At 47.0% G+C, this 13,453-nt stretch overlaps 1 protein-coding gene across 3 annotated transcripts in view; it reads left to right on the top strand.

The window, feature by feature from the left end:
• Positions 1–13,453, top strand: part of LOC144144518 (uncharacterized) — a 65,724-nt gene that overhangs the window by 49,224 nt on the left and 3,047 nt on the right. For all 3 annotated transcript variants that reach the window (XM_077675999.1, XM_077676001.1, XM_077676000.1), the window contains 3 exons: positions 1,272–1,344; positions 3,277–3,350; positions 4,197–4,274. In XM_077675999.1, coding sequence (XP_077532125.1) covers positions 1,272–1,344; positions 3,277–3,350; positions 4,197–4,274 — 225 coding nt within the window. The remainder of the gene's footprint in view (positions 1–1,271; positions 1,345–3,276; positions 3,351–4,196; positions 4,275–13,453) is intronic.

The following is a 13,453-nucleotide window of genomic DNA, read 5'->3' on the forward strand; positions in this document are numbered from 1 at the left end:
TGAAGCGTGCGCCTCTGGAGAAGTTCGCAAGATGGGCGTGCGAGGCGTGGGCCACGATCCCATCGATCATGTTTGAACGTTCGTTATGAAGTGTGGCTTCGCGAACGCGCTTGACGGCACCAAGGACGAGATGTTGTGGTCAGCGGAGAGCGACGAGGAGGGAGATGGGTGAGATTACTTCGAGAAATAAATCGCCCGTTTATCTCGCATTCGTTTTTCTTGCTCACCAAGTTCCGTGCGCGTTCGGAAGTGCAAGTTTTTCGTTTTTTTTTGCCAGGAAAATAGGGTGCGCGTTAGAATCGGGTAATTACGGTAGCACTCTCAGCAAGTCCGAATGCAGGTACACGTTGGTTGAGCAAGAATTTATCGCGGTTGTTTTTGCCTCTAACACACATATTTCGATCCCACCCCTCTGGCAATCCTTAGCCGTCGTAACCGCCCACCACTGATTATTATGCTGGCTGATCAACGTTCGAGATCCCTGTGGGTGACTAGTTCCCTAGGCGAAGTAACTACAGGAATACGATTTCAATGTTTCGTAAAACATTTCAATTCCACTGTGTGAATGTGGATTGCCAACGAAGCTGTTTGCCACACAATATAGACATGACGCACAATTTAGGTGAAACGTATGAGCCAATTGCCGTCTCTTGACAATGCATGGTCTCCTCATGAGGAAAAGGACACACACGTGTTTGCCCGCTAATTAAAACGGGAGACCTTCCAAGTTTAATTCAGCTGGTTAACTGGGAGGTATGCTGAATCGCAAAATGCAGGCACACTTGTTTTCTTTAGCCACCTCCTTGGACTGCTCCCAGGTTTCGTGGTCGTCCTTAAATTGCAAACACACGTGTATTTCTTAGCCCGTTCCGGTTTGTATAGTTGGGTTTAGCCTGGTGTATAGAGTCAGGCTATAGAGTTGGGCATTAGCTAGGTGGGGACGCCCCCTACGCTGTTTCCCCAGTCTGCGCCGCTAGTGCGAAGCTTCCCAAATTGGTTTTTCTTTCTTGCAAAAACCAATTGTGTCCATGCTTGACACCTGGTTTTAGGGCAGTAGCCGTAATATTCATCTTTGTATTGCATCATCGCTTTAACGAGAATTTGTCCGCTTGTTCAAATCCCCTTGTGCCTTCATCCACCATATGTAAGTGTACGGCTGCGTAGAATAACCACATGTATGAAGGCTTGCCATGCAGCTACAAGTAGAGTCCTTGAATATACTCGTCTTTTTTCGACGTATCTATAAATAATCTTTATTTAACATTCAACAGATAGCAAGGTCGACGTTCACTAAAGTTCCCCAGCTGTTGGGATACTGCTCTCAAGGGACATGTATGAACTTGCGTAAGTAGTTACTAAACTTTTCCCTTTTTGGTGGGTTTGCATAATATGTAAAGGTTGCTTGGCGCTGAATTTGTTCACTAGCCTGATGAGGCTTTGAGCAGTAAATACAAATAAACATAAATAAATATATAGCCCTTCAGTGGGATTTCCTTTGGATCAGAAAGGCACTGGAGACGCTGACGAGTGGTGAGGTGGAAAAGCCGCGTATAAAATATGAACCTGGTAACGTGTAACTTTGGCACTGTGTTTTGTGCTACCCGCACTTCACACGAAGATGTATAAATGAATCTAGAGGAATATAAAGGAACGTGCAGCATTAGCGAGAGGCCCATGCCAATTGCGGCCATTCTACACAAGTCCTAAGATATGTTAGAGAAGCCTGCGAGTTTTTTGAATGCATATAGAATACAAAAGCATCTCTATCCTGCAAAGTGACAGCGTCATTGTAGTGTAGAAGAACGCTGATATCAAAGAGTTAATGAATTATAGACTAAATCATCCCCTCTGGGCAATATAGACGTTGTTTATAACAGTACTCATGAACTGCTTAAGCGACACCTTAAAATTCCAACAACCAAGACAGAAAACCGAATTTAGCAAAAGATACCGAACAAGTGATCGCATTCATGCATGAATCAGAAAATAAAAAAAAAACCTTCGCATGGTGAAGTATGCCCGTTTAAATGATAATTTTACTTAACTTGAACAGCGTTTGTTTCTGCTGTTTTCTGGCCAGATGTCATGGCATAAATTCAAAACAACAACACGAGGTTGTGATTCAGAGAATAACAACGTAGCATGCCACCACCGTTTATTGTCCACGCAGGCGTAGCGGTAACGAGATTTTCGGAGCCCCTTTTGACGCCGCCTTTCCGGCTCTGAGGGTTTAGCAAAACACACGTTATTAAACGAAAAGCGCTCGTAGTGGAGGCCATGGCGTCCTGTCGAAAAACAAATGTCCCCATACAACGGTTGGTCCAGCGAAAAGCTGTGACATGATATCTGGACACATAGTGTGCTCTTGAAACCGGGCTTCCAATATGTCAAAACGATTACTTGAAAATCGCGAAAAAGGAACAGTTATATTTATAAGGCAACACATGCATCGATCACGAAGAAGGACTACAATAATATATCTTCATCTGAGAAACCGCGTATCGTTGTATACATTTAGATCGTTCGCATATGAGTTTACTTAGTGCGCGAAAAAAAGTCGCATGGGTTCGTTCTTGGTTTGCTGTTTGGGTTTTCGAAGGTATGATGTTCGAGTAGACGCACTTTCAGCGAAAGGTTTGACGCAATTTTGATTCATTTTTGCCGTGAGAAAGCTTTCGCGCTCCGCTCGGGGTATTTAGGAACGGGTGGTAAAGTTTATGTATTGGTTGCTGTTAGAGAGCGCAGGTTTGAAAGTAATGCTTGTGGTGCCGCAAACAGTGGATGCATTTCTTCATTTTCAAAGCAGTGAAGGAGCTAAATTCTTCGTTAAATTCTGGATAAAGTGTCCTCAGGTTAGCCCGACTGGAATATGGTACCTTAATGAACCAAGTGATTTTGCTTTTGGTGGCATGAAACTTACAGGTGAAAATGAAACAAGTGAAAAACCGTTACTGTTTTTTAGTTTAACAAGAGTGCTTTGAAAGACTGACCCCGCGATATGTGGGATGAAGGTCATACGCTCAAGCGATGCTGAACGAATGCAGCGTTGAGGGGTGCAGACTGATTTACGAACGACTGATTAAGCAAAAAATGCTTTTTTTGCAACTTTTTTCTTAGGTGCCTGACTTTCTGTTTTTACAATGTGGTTGGTCCTGTTTAAGCCTTCCTATGAATGGGAGAGACGTAAATGTGCTGGGGGAAACATAGTCACGAGAGAAATGCACGAAACTAAGATACAAAAAGTAGATTTATTTTCTTGAACTTTCAATCTTTCAGCCCCCTATCGGCCTCCTCCTCAAGAGTTTAACTTGAAGGACTGCCAAGTGCGAAATGTTAAATTGACGAAAAAAGTAAGTTTATCAATAATGAATTTTGCCTTAGAAGTTGAAATACAGGAACATAAAAGCTCTGTGTATCGGAGGCAGTAAACGACAGGGAATCACAGTCAGTATTTTTTCTTTTTAGACAAGTTACAATGGTTGTCGTATCAAATTTCGCGGACATTGACCCACCGTCATTCCATTTAACTCGATTACTGGTAAGTGTGTCATAAAACGTAACGTTCTATTAGGCGTCATGTGTTGTTAAAGAATGAGCTCCGTGAAGGATCGGGTACAGAGTACTCCTATAATTGTTAGAAGGACGTTGAAGATTTTCCTCAACGTCAGCAAAGCTCGGTGGGTTATATTGGATATATCAAAAAGACGATATAAACATTATTGTGCGTAAATAATGCAAAAGACAGGGATTTTTTACACATTTCTGTATCGTATTTGTGTTGGGTTCTTTTTACAACATGGCTTGTTTTCTGCCCTGATTGGTCTAGGCAACAAAACTATTTAGCGACTGCATTATGCATGTTCTATTCACTACCCTATCCCAAAATACGGCAACAACAGCTAATAAAGCTGTTTGAGCTGATGATAGCTTCATCGTTGCTCCTTAGGTTCCCGCCACCAATGAGTGGGCTTACTTAGCACTGTGTGCGGGCAACCTAAGACGTAAAGCTATCAAAAACTGTCTTTCTAGCAAACACGCTTCATTGTGCTGACTTTCTGCTCCTATGTGAGCATTTCAATTTCAGTTTATACCACTTGATGGGCCTCTGGCGCGAATGGTGCCAAAATGCACGCTGAGGGCTTGCTTTAATGTAGTTGCTATTGAAGAAATCTCAGGTTTTCTTGCATCTCTTGCAGATGTATGTCGCGGAGTCTTGCACTGTCACCTGTAGAAACTACCAAACTGAACCTCGTCGTAACGGAATACCGTGTTTGGTATGTAGCCTATTTTTGAAATCAATTACAGCTCATAAAAATGCGCCGATCTGGGCTTGATAGCTTTTGTGTACATTTTGAATTTGGGGGCAAAATAAGAGCAGTGTTTGTTAGGCAGTAAAGTGTTTGTGCTTGAGTTGGCCAATCTTGTTTTCAGCAGCCGCTAAAAATAATAGCAGACGGAAAAACTGAAACTTATAGAGAATGTCTCAGGCAAAATTCTCGATTTATTCGGTGCGTTAATGTGTCGAATTCTCAAACTTGTTAAATGTGTGACTTGCAAAACCTATATTCGGCTCCAACGGGAAGCTAGAAACATGAAGAAATCGATTCCAATTCTATTTTAGCACCTTCTGCATACCCTGCGAACAATTCAATCCCTACTTGTGTCCCTGTATAAAGCCTCGCATTTAAACGAAACGCGTTTTACGATTCAGCAGCAGCCTACCTGGTCATCCATTTCACAGTGTGAAAGGGCTGGTAGATGTTTCTGTGAGAAGAAGACATCGAGTAAATGGAGCTTTCAATAGCTCCCCGGTACCACACGAAGTACAACCGGTTATACCCAATTGCAACAGTACAAAAACAGGCCAACCGGCAAAGAGAATTTTGTCCACACGAAGGTGGAGAGAAATTAACCGGAAATACTTTCTTGCGACCCACCGCCAGGGGGACGAGCCCGGGGGGACCCCTCTTGTCCCCCCTAGGAAAAAGCCGGATAGGGTGGGTTGCTGGGAACGGGAACTTGGACATCGGGTTTGGTTATGGGAAAAAGGGTGGGAATGAGGGAAGCAATTTTGCTCCAATCCTTTTGTCTGACTCTCTTCCAAGACTGATTGCTCAGCGAGGGCATCAGACAGTGCCAATTGCCAAATATGCGGCCCCTGCCACGGGTTGCCGCTCACCCATAGGGTCCGATAACTGGGCCCCAACTGTCGGAGACAGGAAGTACCCTATTTAGTGGCGACGGGCGGGCCCCCCCCCCCCTTCTTCCCGACCCCCAGCTCTGCGGCCGGTGCGAACAATGCGAAAAAATAGTTGCGAAGTAACACCGGAGAATTTAAGGGAAGGCAGGGGCAGAGCAGCAGAGATTTTTTAGCGCCAATCAACGCAACGCACAGTCGATAGAGTTGTCGCTTTCTGCCCGCGCATTGATGCCGGTTGCGAAAAGACAGCGAGAATAAAAACGCCTGAACAGCGAACCCTGCCGGTCACTGTTTGCATAAAATCGGGGACCATCCCCACTAACGTGAAACCTGGGGAGGGGCAAAGTATGCTGCGCATAAGTGAATTCTTGGCGCCTGGGCGTTTTTGCCCACGGAGATGAACCCTTTCCGGGGTCGAGGCATACAGATTTGGTGTAAAAGTCGTGTGCCTTTGAAGCACAAAGCATTCTATCGGGAGGCGTAAACGAGTGTCCCGGTGTTTTTTTAGTACACGTTCCCAAGCGTTCTAGCGTGGGGCGTAAACGAGTGTCCCGGTGTTTTTTTTTACACGTTCCGAAGTGTTCCAGCGCGAGGCGTAAACGAGTGTCCCGATGTTTCAGTACCGAGACTGTATGAGACGACAATTACAACGACCACGACATGAGACGCAGCCCGCCACAGCGCCCAAGGAGCTTGGCTCCAAAAAATATTCCGTGTAATTGCTCTCTTCGATGTAATTGTCGTCGAAAGACGATACTCGTCTGCCGCTATGGCACGTAGATGTCAGATAGATCTGATGTCACGATCAATAAATCGTTCAGAGTTCGGCACAAAAATATACACCATCCGAACGGTCACGTGACTTCCCTGGCCAAAAGATAAAGCCACACGCAACAGGCCCCCGTACATCACGATGACGTCCTATCTCCCTCTTTTGGAAACGTGATAGTCTACAGAAATGAAAAGCACCTAACACGTCAATCGATGACCCTATACCTCAAGATGACGTCACCCCCAGTCTTGGAAACAATAAATGGAAAACGCAAAACACATCGGACTTCAGTCGGCGATATGACGAGCATTTTCGTGGAACGAGCATTTTCCTTTAGGTCGCCGAACAACTCGGCCGTATCTCGTCCTTCTCTCTGGGATAGTAGCATCAGTTGACTCTGCGCTGTGCTGCCTAAAGTTGGTCGGCTCTTCCACCAGGCTGGCGGGCTTGCTGGTCCACGTTTGACGCTTTCTATGGCGTCTTAAGTCATGATTCGTTGGTGGGCAGCTTCTTGAGTATCGGGGAGTAGGAATAGCAGGTGTTGATTTCTCCGCGAAGCTCCATCCTTTCTCTTGACCCAGATATAATTCAGAGTTTCTGAAGGACCCATGACTGTGCCTTTGGCGTCTCGGTCGTAAAGGCAGAACTCGTTGCCTGAGGATAACCTTTGGAGAGGTCTAGCAGCATGACGTTTGTCAAAGTACAGTTTTCGCTTCTGGAATATCTTGTATCCTTAGTTTTCCAAGATGGGCCTACAGTACATCGCTTTAGCATATTTGGTACGTTCGGTACCCTTTGCCGCAGTTGACGGCTAATCAGAAGATGTGCGGGACTGTAACTTGTTCAACCAGGAGAGTTCGGTAAGAATTAGGAATTAAGGGAATGTAAGTGTCCTCGGATATCTTGAGCAGCCCTTTCAAAGTTATAACGATGCGTTCAGCTTCCCCATTTGCGAGCGGGTAATGAGGGCTAGTTGTAACATGTCCAAGCCTATATGTACTGGCAAAGTGTTTGAACAAGAAGGAAATGAATTGTGGTCCGCTGTCAGATATCACCGCCTTGGGGATCCCATGCGTGGCGAAGATGCTTTTCAGATGCTGTGTGACCGCCTCCAGTGACGATCCTTAATCAAGCCGAGCCAGATTGGGATACGGTGAATGGTGATCGACAACGACTAGGTAAAGTGAGCCGTTTATGTCAAACAAATCACCGCCGAATTTTTTTCATGGCAGTTCTGTCGTTTCAGAAAGAATCATTGGTTCCGAAAGTTGCACCAATCCTGCAGCACAAAGTCAGCAGTCTGCTACAGGTTTTGAAATATCCTGGCTAATTCCGGTCCACCAGACACAATCTTTAGCCTTCGCTCTGCATCGGACAATGCCGTGATGTGCCTCGTGAACTCTCTAAATTGTTTCTTTCCGCAGCGATCTCGGAATAACTAGTCGACAGTCATTCAGGAGAAGGTTTTTTACAAACGGTGATATTGCCCCGCTGGGCCAGGAATGGCTTCAGAACTTGAGGTAGTATGTTTCTTTCTGGCCATCTTTAGTTTCAAGCTTCAAGTAGCTATGAACATTCAGGATTTTTCGCTGTTCTACGTAAATATGGTCTAACAACTGCTTACAAACTGGCATAATTTGACGGGACTGTTGACATGAATCGAAACGTCTTGCTGCGACAGTGCCTAACTGGTGTGCTCCCGGACCCCGAAAAGAGCTAGAGTTAGAGCTATCCGCGCCCGTAGAACGTTCTCTATTGAGCATGATGAACTTCCAAGCAAAATTTTCGTGAAGAAAAGTAGGGCTCGTGATGGAGAAAACACAGTTTCCTTTGTTGAGGCCGACGCCCTTTTTTGCCCTTTTTTAAGCAACTTTCGCCAACGGACATCATGTTCGGCCTTACGCAATTGTCTGCAAGAGGCTCGAGGCAGCGTGTCCGCTGTAGCGATGCTTTTTCCTGGAATGCGTGCAAGCGTATAAGGGTACCTCACGAGATGCATCCGAAAACTTTGAATTCTCGGAGGGAGAGAGTCTAGAGAATCATCACCAAGCAGGGAAAGGAGGGGCTTGTGGCCTGTCGCGAACAAAAATGTCAGACCTCTTAAGAATACATCAGAGCATTCAGCTGACCACGTCAACGACAAGGCTTATTTTTCAATTTCGGAATACTGCTGTTCGATTCTGGTGAGCAATCTTGAGGTCTAAAAGTCTTTCGCCGATCCTGGAAGAGCACCGCAGCAATGCCTTGTGATGGCGCATCCGCTGATAAAATTGCAGGTAGCTACCTTGGGTTGCATCTTGCATGACACGAAGGGAGGGTGCTCTTGATCTTCTCAAAGCTTTCTTCTTGCAGTGGTGTCCACGACCATTCGATGTCCTTCTGAAGTATGCTGCGTAGCGGAGCCGACACAGATGCAGCATCAGCCAATGATCTTGCTAGGAAGTTCTTCATGCTCAATCGAGAACAAACTGCTACAACGTTCTACGGGCGCAGAACATCTTTAATACTCTAACTTTTTCGGGGTCTGGGAGCACACCATTGATGTCGATCATGCCAAGAAAAGTAGCGCTCGTGATGGGAAAAGCACAGTTCTCTTTGTTGAGGCTGACGCCCTTTTCTTGCCGTCTTTCAAGCAACTTTTGCAAACGGACATCATGTTCGGCCTTGTCATTGTCATGCACTAGAATATACTCTGTGTAGTTCAGCACGCCGTCGAGACCTTTGAAATCGCGGTGAAGGTTCTCTGGAACATTTCCGGTGCCGATGTGATTGCGAATGTTAGCCTGCGGTAGCAGTACCTCCGTATGGAGTTATGAATGCGGTGAGTTCTTGCTACTCCTTTGAGAGGTGTACTTGGTAGAATACAGGGCTGGCGTCCAGCTTGAAGAAAATATTTGCTTCCTGGAAGTTTCCCATAAATTGCTTCACTGCACGTAATTGCTGACGCTACCACCTCACAAACTTATTCAGTGTGGTCAAGTCAACACAGATCCTCACCCCTCTAGACTGCTTTGTACAGGTATGATTGGTGCGAACCCCTCGGTCGGATCTTCCACTTTTCAGATCCTTCATTCTCGTTTCAACCTATCCCTATTCTCCTTCACCCGTTCCTTCATAGGTATAGGAATCGTTGGAGAAGTAAACACTGCGTAAGGAACTGCATCGTGACAAGGCGCATTGCCTGCTGCCCAGCTATTGATCCTGTGCCTCGAAGTAGCTTAGGATACCTGCTTATTACATCATCAGTAGTTTTAAATGCACCAAAAATTTGACAATTCCCAGCGCTTTAAAGGCTGGCAGTACCAATAAGGGCGTCCTCATGTTATCTATAACGTACATTGTTTAGCGTCACCAGTTCCCTCTCCAAGTCACTTCCGCATCAAATTTTCTTGTTTTAAATATGCGTGTCGGTGGGTTATCGCAAATTTACAGCCTTTTCTAGTAGTCTGGAACCCCCGGAAAAGTGTCGCTGACAACGATCAGCGCCAGTATCGACCTTCAAGCGCGCGACACATGGGAGACTGGTGCATGTGATTTTCATGAGATTTGCATAGGAATCATAACGATCATTACGACTGATCCTTATGACCGGTTTTGGCGTCGTTCGCTGGTCGGAGGAGGTTCGCAACGTCCGTCTGGCAAGTCAGATGCAGTCGTGCCATCGTTGCAATCGTCGTGCGGCCGCAGGCAACGAGAGCCCGAAGGTGTCATCGCTGATACTGTTTCTTTCAAAGCTCTGAGGAGGCGCCAGTCGCAATTCCGAGTATTTTGTGGGAAGCAGCTCGCCGCCGCCGCCGCCGCTGACCCGTGCGCTCTCCACCTTGTAGGCACATGTTGCCAGCGGTACCTACAGCATGGTCTAGCGGAATCATTGGTGCTAAATATTCCTACACCGCTGTACTGAACATAGAAAAATGCAATGTGCAACGTAATAGCACTATTCATTTTCATTTCAACTTGATAAATGCTTTCTTTTCCTGCTCGGGTTTCTCTTGTACATATCTTGTTGGGACCTTCTCGTCTTCACACCATGCAGCAGACGACGCTGATCATCGTCATTTTCATTATGTTCCTGACGAGCTGTCGCATGCTGTCGTGGCTGCGCCGGCTCGCGCCCGCTTGTAGCAGATTCAATTAAAGCTTCACCCTCCTCAGACGTGTGGCTCCACTTTTTGTGCATCGCGCCGCAGCTGCAGGACCCAGAGGTCCAACACATGGTGCCAATACCAGGGACGTCTAGCCGATGCTAAGCACATCTACGCACGGACCCGCGAAAGCAGGGGAAACGACGCTGCGCCTGCGATCTTGGCGAGGGTTCCCAGCTGCGTGCGAAACTTCGACGACGCCTCAGACTACGGCGCAACTGGATGGCCTCCTAGCGGAAGCGGAAGGCCACATAAGAGGAAATCGAGAGGCGACATCTTCTGGAGTAAGTGTACTGCTCGAGCGAATTGGCGCATTTTATGCATAGATTGAGAAAGTAGACGACGCGATTCTTGAGGAGACACCAGACGACTTGCTAGAGAGTGGTACGTTAGACGCCGGACAGTGCCGAGACAAGGTTGTCACCTTGACGGCTAGTCTACGTTTCAAGATGCAGGAATGCCGATCTTCGACGCCACGCCCGGCGACCGTTCATCCAATACCAATGGGCAGGCGCATATCTATCCCTACAAGCAGACCATCCACTACAGGGCTTAGACGCATGGAAAATAACTCGGGTGCCCTTTGGAGCTAATTCGGGTCCGGGAATTATAACGGCTACTTTGAACCACCAGCTTCAATCTGTGGAAAACTGGCACCCAACGACAGCCCGATTACCACAACACTCCACGTGTGTGAACGGTCCCCTCATTGGAGCAGAGTCCACTACTGACGAAGCGATCGAGATGCCTAGTAATGAGATATTCAGAGAAGCTTCAATAACCTTGTGTAAATTGGCCAGCAACGAACCAGTTGTATCTGACGCCTCAGAACAAGGACTGGCTTCACCGAAAAAAATAATTTTCTTCGCCTTCTGGAACCTCAAAAGTGGTAGGAGTTAATTACAACAAAGAGTGGGAAATCTTTCCCTTCAAGCCCCAGATAATCCAGTACTACACGAAAGAGGCTTCAAAGAATGCAGGATACCTTCGTGAGCCAACTTCTGTAAAGCAAAGAAAAAAAAATGGACGCGTATCAGCTCCTTTCGTTGCAAATGTCGTCAAAAGACGATACTCTTTGTAGGAATTTGCCAAGGAAATTCCCTCCTTTACTTTTCCGCTCACCTCTCATGCTGTTCCTATACCGTCGCGCTCATCCCAAGGTAAACACACTAAACGTTTGCGCAAGGCAATTTGATTTTACCGCGTTCCACTGCTGCAGGCCGGGTTCCTCGATGCCAGCGCTGCAGTACGGCGGAGACGCGCGTGAATGGAGGCGGCCAACTACAAGGTTTATAGAACCGCGTCGCCGTGCTCCACGTGCGTTCCAAACAGAACGTGGAACCTAGCTAGTGGAACCTTTCGTTGCTGTTGCCGCGTGATTTTTCATATGCCGCCAGGAGGCGGCGGTTTTCTGCTGTAGATGTAGAATATCATTTGCTATGGAAAAACCAAGCATCCATAAATTTTTTAATAAAGGAACGCTGTAAATATCCCTTGTGTATTAATTTCCTGTCTTATATTTGCGTAATGTCTTGTTCTTGTTCAACAAAGTTGACAAGTATGAACATATAAACCGGGCTTAGACGTTTACATTTGGTTGTGAGTATATAAGACTATTGCGCAGTAAGCATTTTACTTTGGCCGGGTGGCTGAATCGAGTTACAGACAGACAGACGGACAGACAGACAGACATACAGACAGACCAAAATTTCTGGGTTTAAGTAGCCCAAGAAAGACTATCGTCTTTAAAAAGACACTTATTGAAGGCGGACAGCACCGTTCTGCTCGGCGAAACACGGCGTCCAAGGCAACTGCCGACATTGGCACGAATAGAAGTGTTGATAGGTGGACGGGACGCAGTCGTCACGACCGGCTCTTTACGTTTGCCCTGCGACACTACAGTCAAGCTTCCCGTACAGCTACTCCACCCTTTGGAAGCCATGGATCTAGCGTCATCTGTCGGCCTCATCTTGTGACGTCCTCGTCTTCATTCCATGCGGCAGACGACTCTGATCATCGTCATTTTCATTATGTTCCTGACGAGCTGTCGCATGCTCTCGTGGCTGTGCCGGCTCGCGCCCGCTTCTAGCACATTTCATTAAAGCCCCATTCTCTCCAAACATGTAGCTCCCCTTTTGTGCATCGCGCCGCAGCTGCAGGACCCAGAGGCCCAACATATCTAAATCGGCGTTAGTGCGCCTAAGCAGGGAGGCAAACATTAAGCAAAAACAGTGGGAGGAGCGGCTCCCATGACGCATCGCACGCGCACTTTGAAGCATGTGTCTCAAATTTAGGCCTACGACTAGTCGTGGCGACCTTCGTGACGATCAGTCGCATGCGAATCGCATTCACTAGTCCTCCATGCATTTCGTGCTTCCCGCGAAGTTGACCGTTTGTGATCACCGTGACATACTTCCCATGAGCAGTGTCTCAGGGCAACTCGAAGGTTGCAACAAAATGCTCGTCGGGCTCGGGATGTTCATTGAGTCGTTTATCTGCTGGTTCTGTCGGACAGGCTTTTTGAAATTGAACTATCCCACAGCAAAAATTGCACCGTTCCCGTTGCGCTGGATAATTGTGTCTAGGGTGCCAGGGAGCAGTGCAAACACTACATGTCTCCCTGCTGTCATCGCATCTTCGGGTACGCGCAAATGCATTCTTTTTGTATGTCCCTTTCTTCGTTACAGCCGCGACGGAGATTTTAGGGCATGCGAATATATCATGTTATTTCAGCTCTCCTTGTTGCTGCTTTACGGTTTCACTGGTGCCCGCCCTTGCGAGGGCCGTGTTCAGCTCAAAAATCTATGAGTTTGCAGCTCTTCTGAAAGGGCGTGGTATATGAGGCCTACCACGAAGTTGTCCCTAATGATACGTTCTTTCATGTTTTTGAACTCGCACTTGTCCGCCCGCTTGTAGAGCTCGGCCGCAAACTCAACGACTCTGTCACCGTGCTGCCTTCGGCGTTGGTTGAAACGAGTGCTCTCGTACAACGTGTTCTTCGAATGCACAAAATATCCTTGTGAGCTCGCCTTCGCAAGAGCGAAATTGTTTATTTCCTCGTCGTTCGTATGTAACGCACGGCGGATGTCTCGGGACATGTTATCCATCGTGTAAGAGTGTTGTTACTTGAAGCTCTCGAAGCATTTCTCGCACGCTCGGTGCGTACCGGTAGTTGTCAAATAAGTCCATCCAGGCGAGCCATTGTTCAGTATTCTGGAAGTCGAACGGATTTGGAGGCTTCATTCCCGCCATCGCCCGACGGTGGTCGTCGTTGCTCCTTGCTCCGAGGGTTGGACCTGCTCCGGTTCGCCGGTGCTCATCGACTCTTCTTCGGAA

This window comes from Haemaphysalis longicornis, unplaced genomic scaffold (assembly GCF_048455015.1).
Source record: "Haemaphysalis longicornis isolate Haplotype H1 unplaced genomic scaffold, Haemaphysalis longicornis Haplotype H1 scaffold_7, whole genome shotgun sequence".
Lineage (NCBI taxonomy): Eukaryota > Metazoa > Arthropoda > Arachnida > Ixodida > Ixodidae > Haemaphysalis > Haemaphysalis longicornis.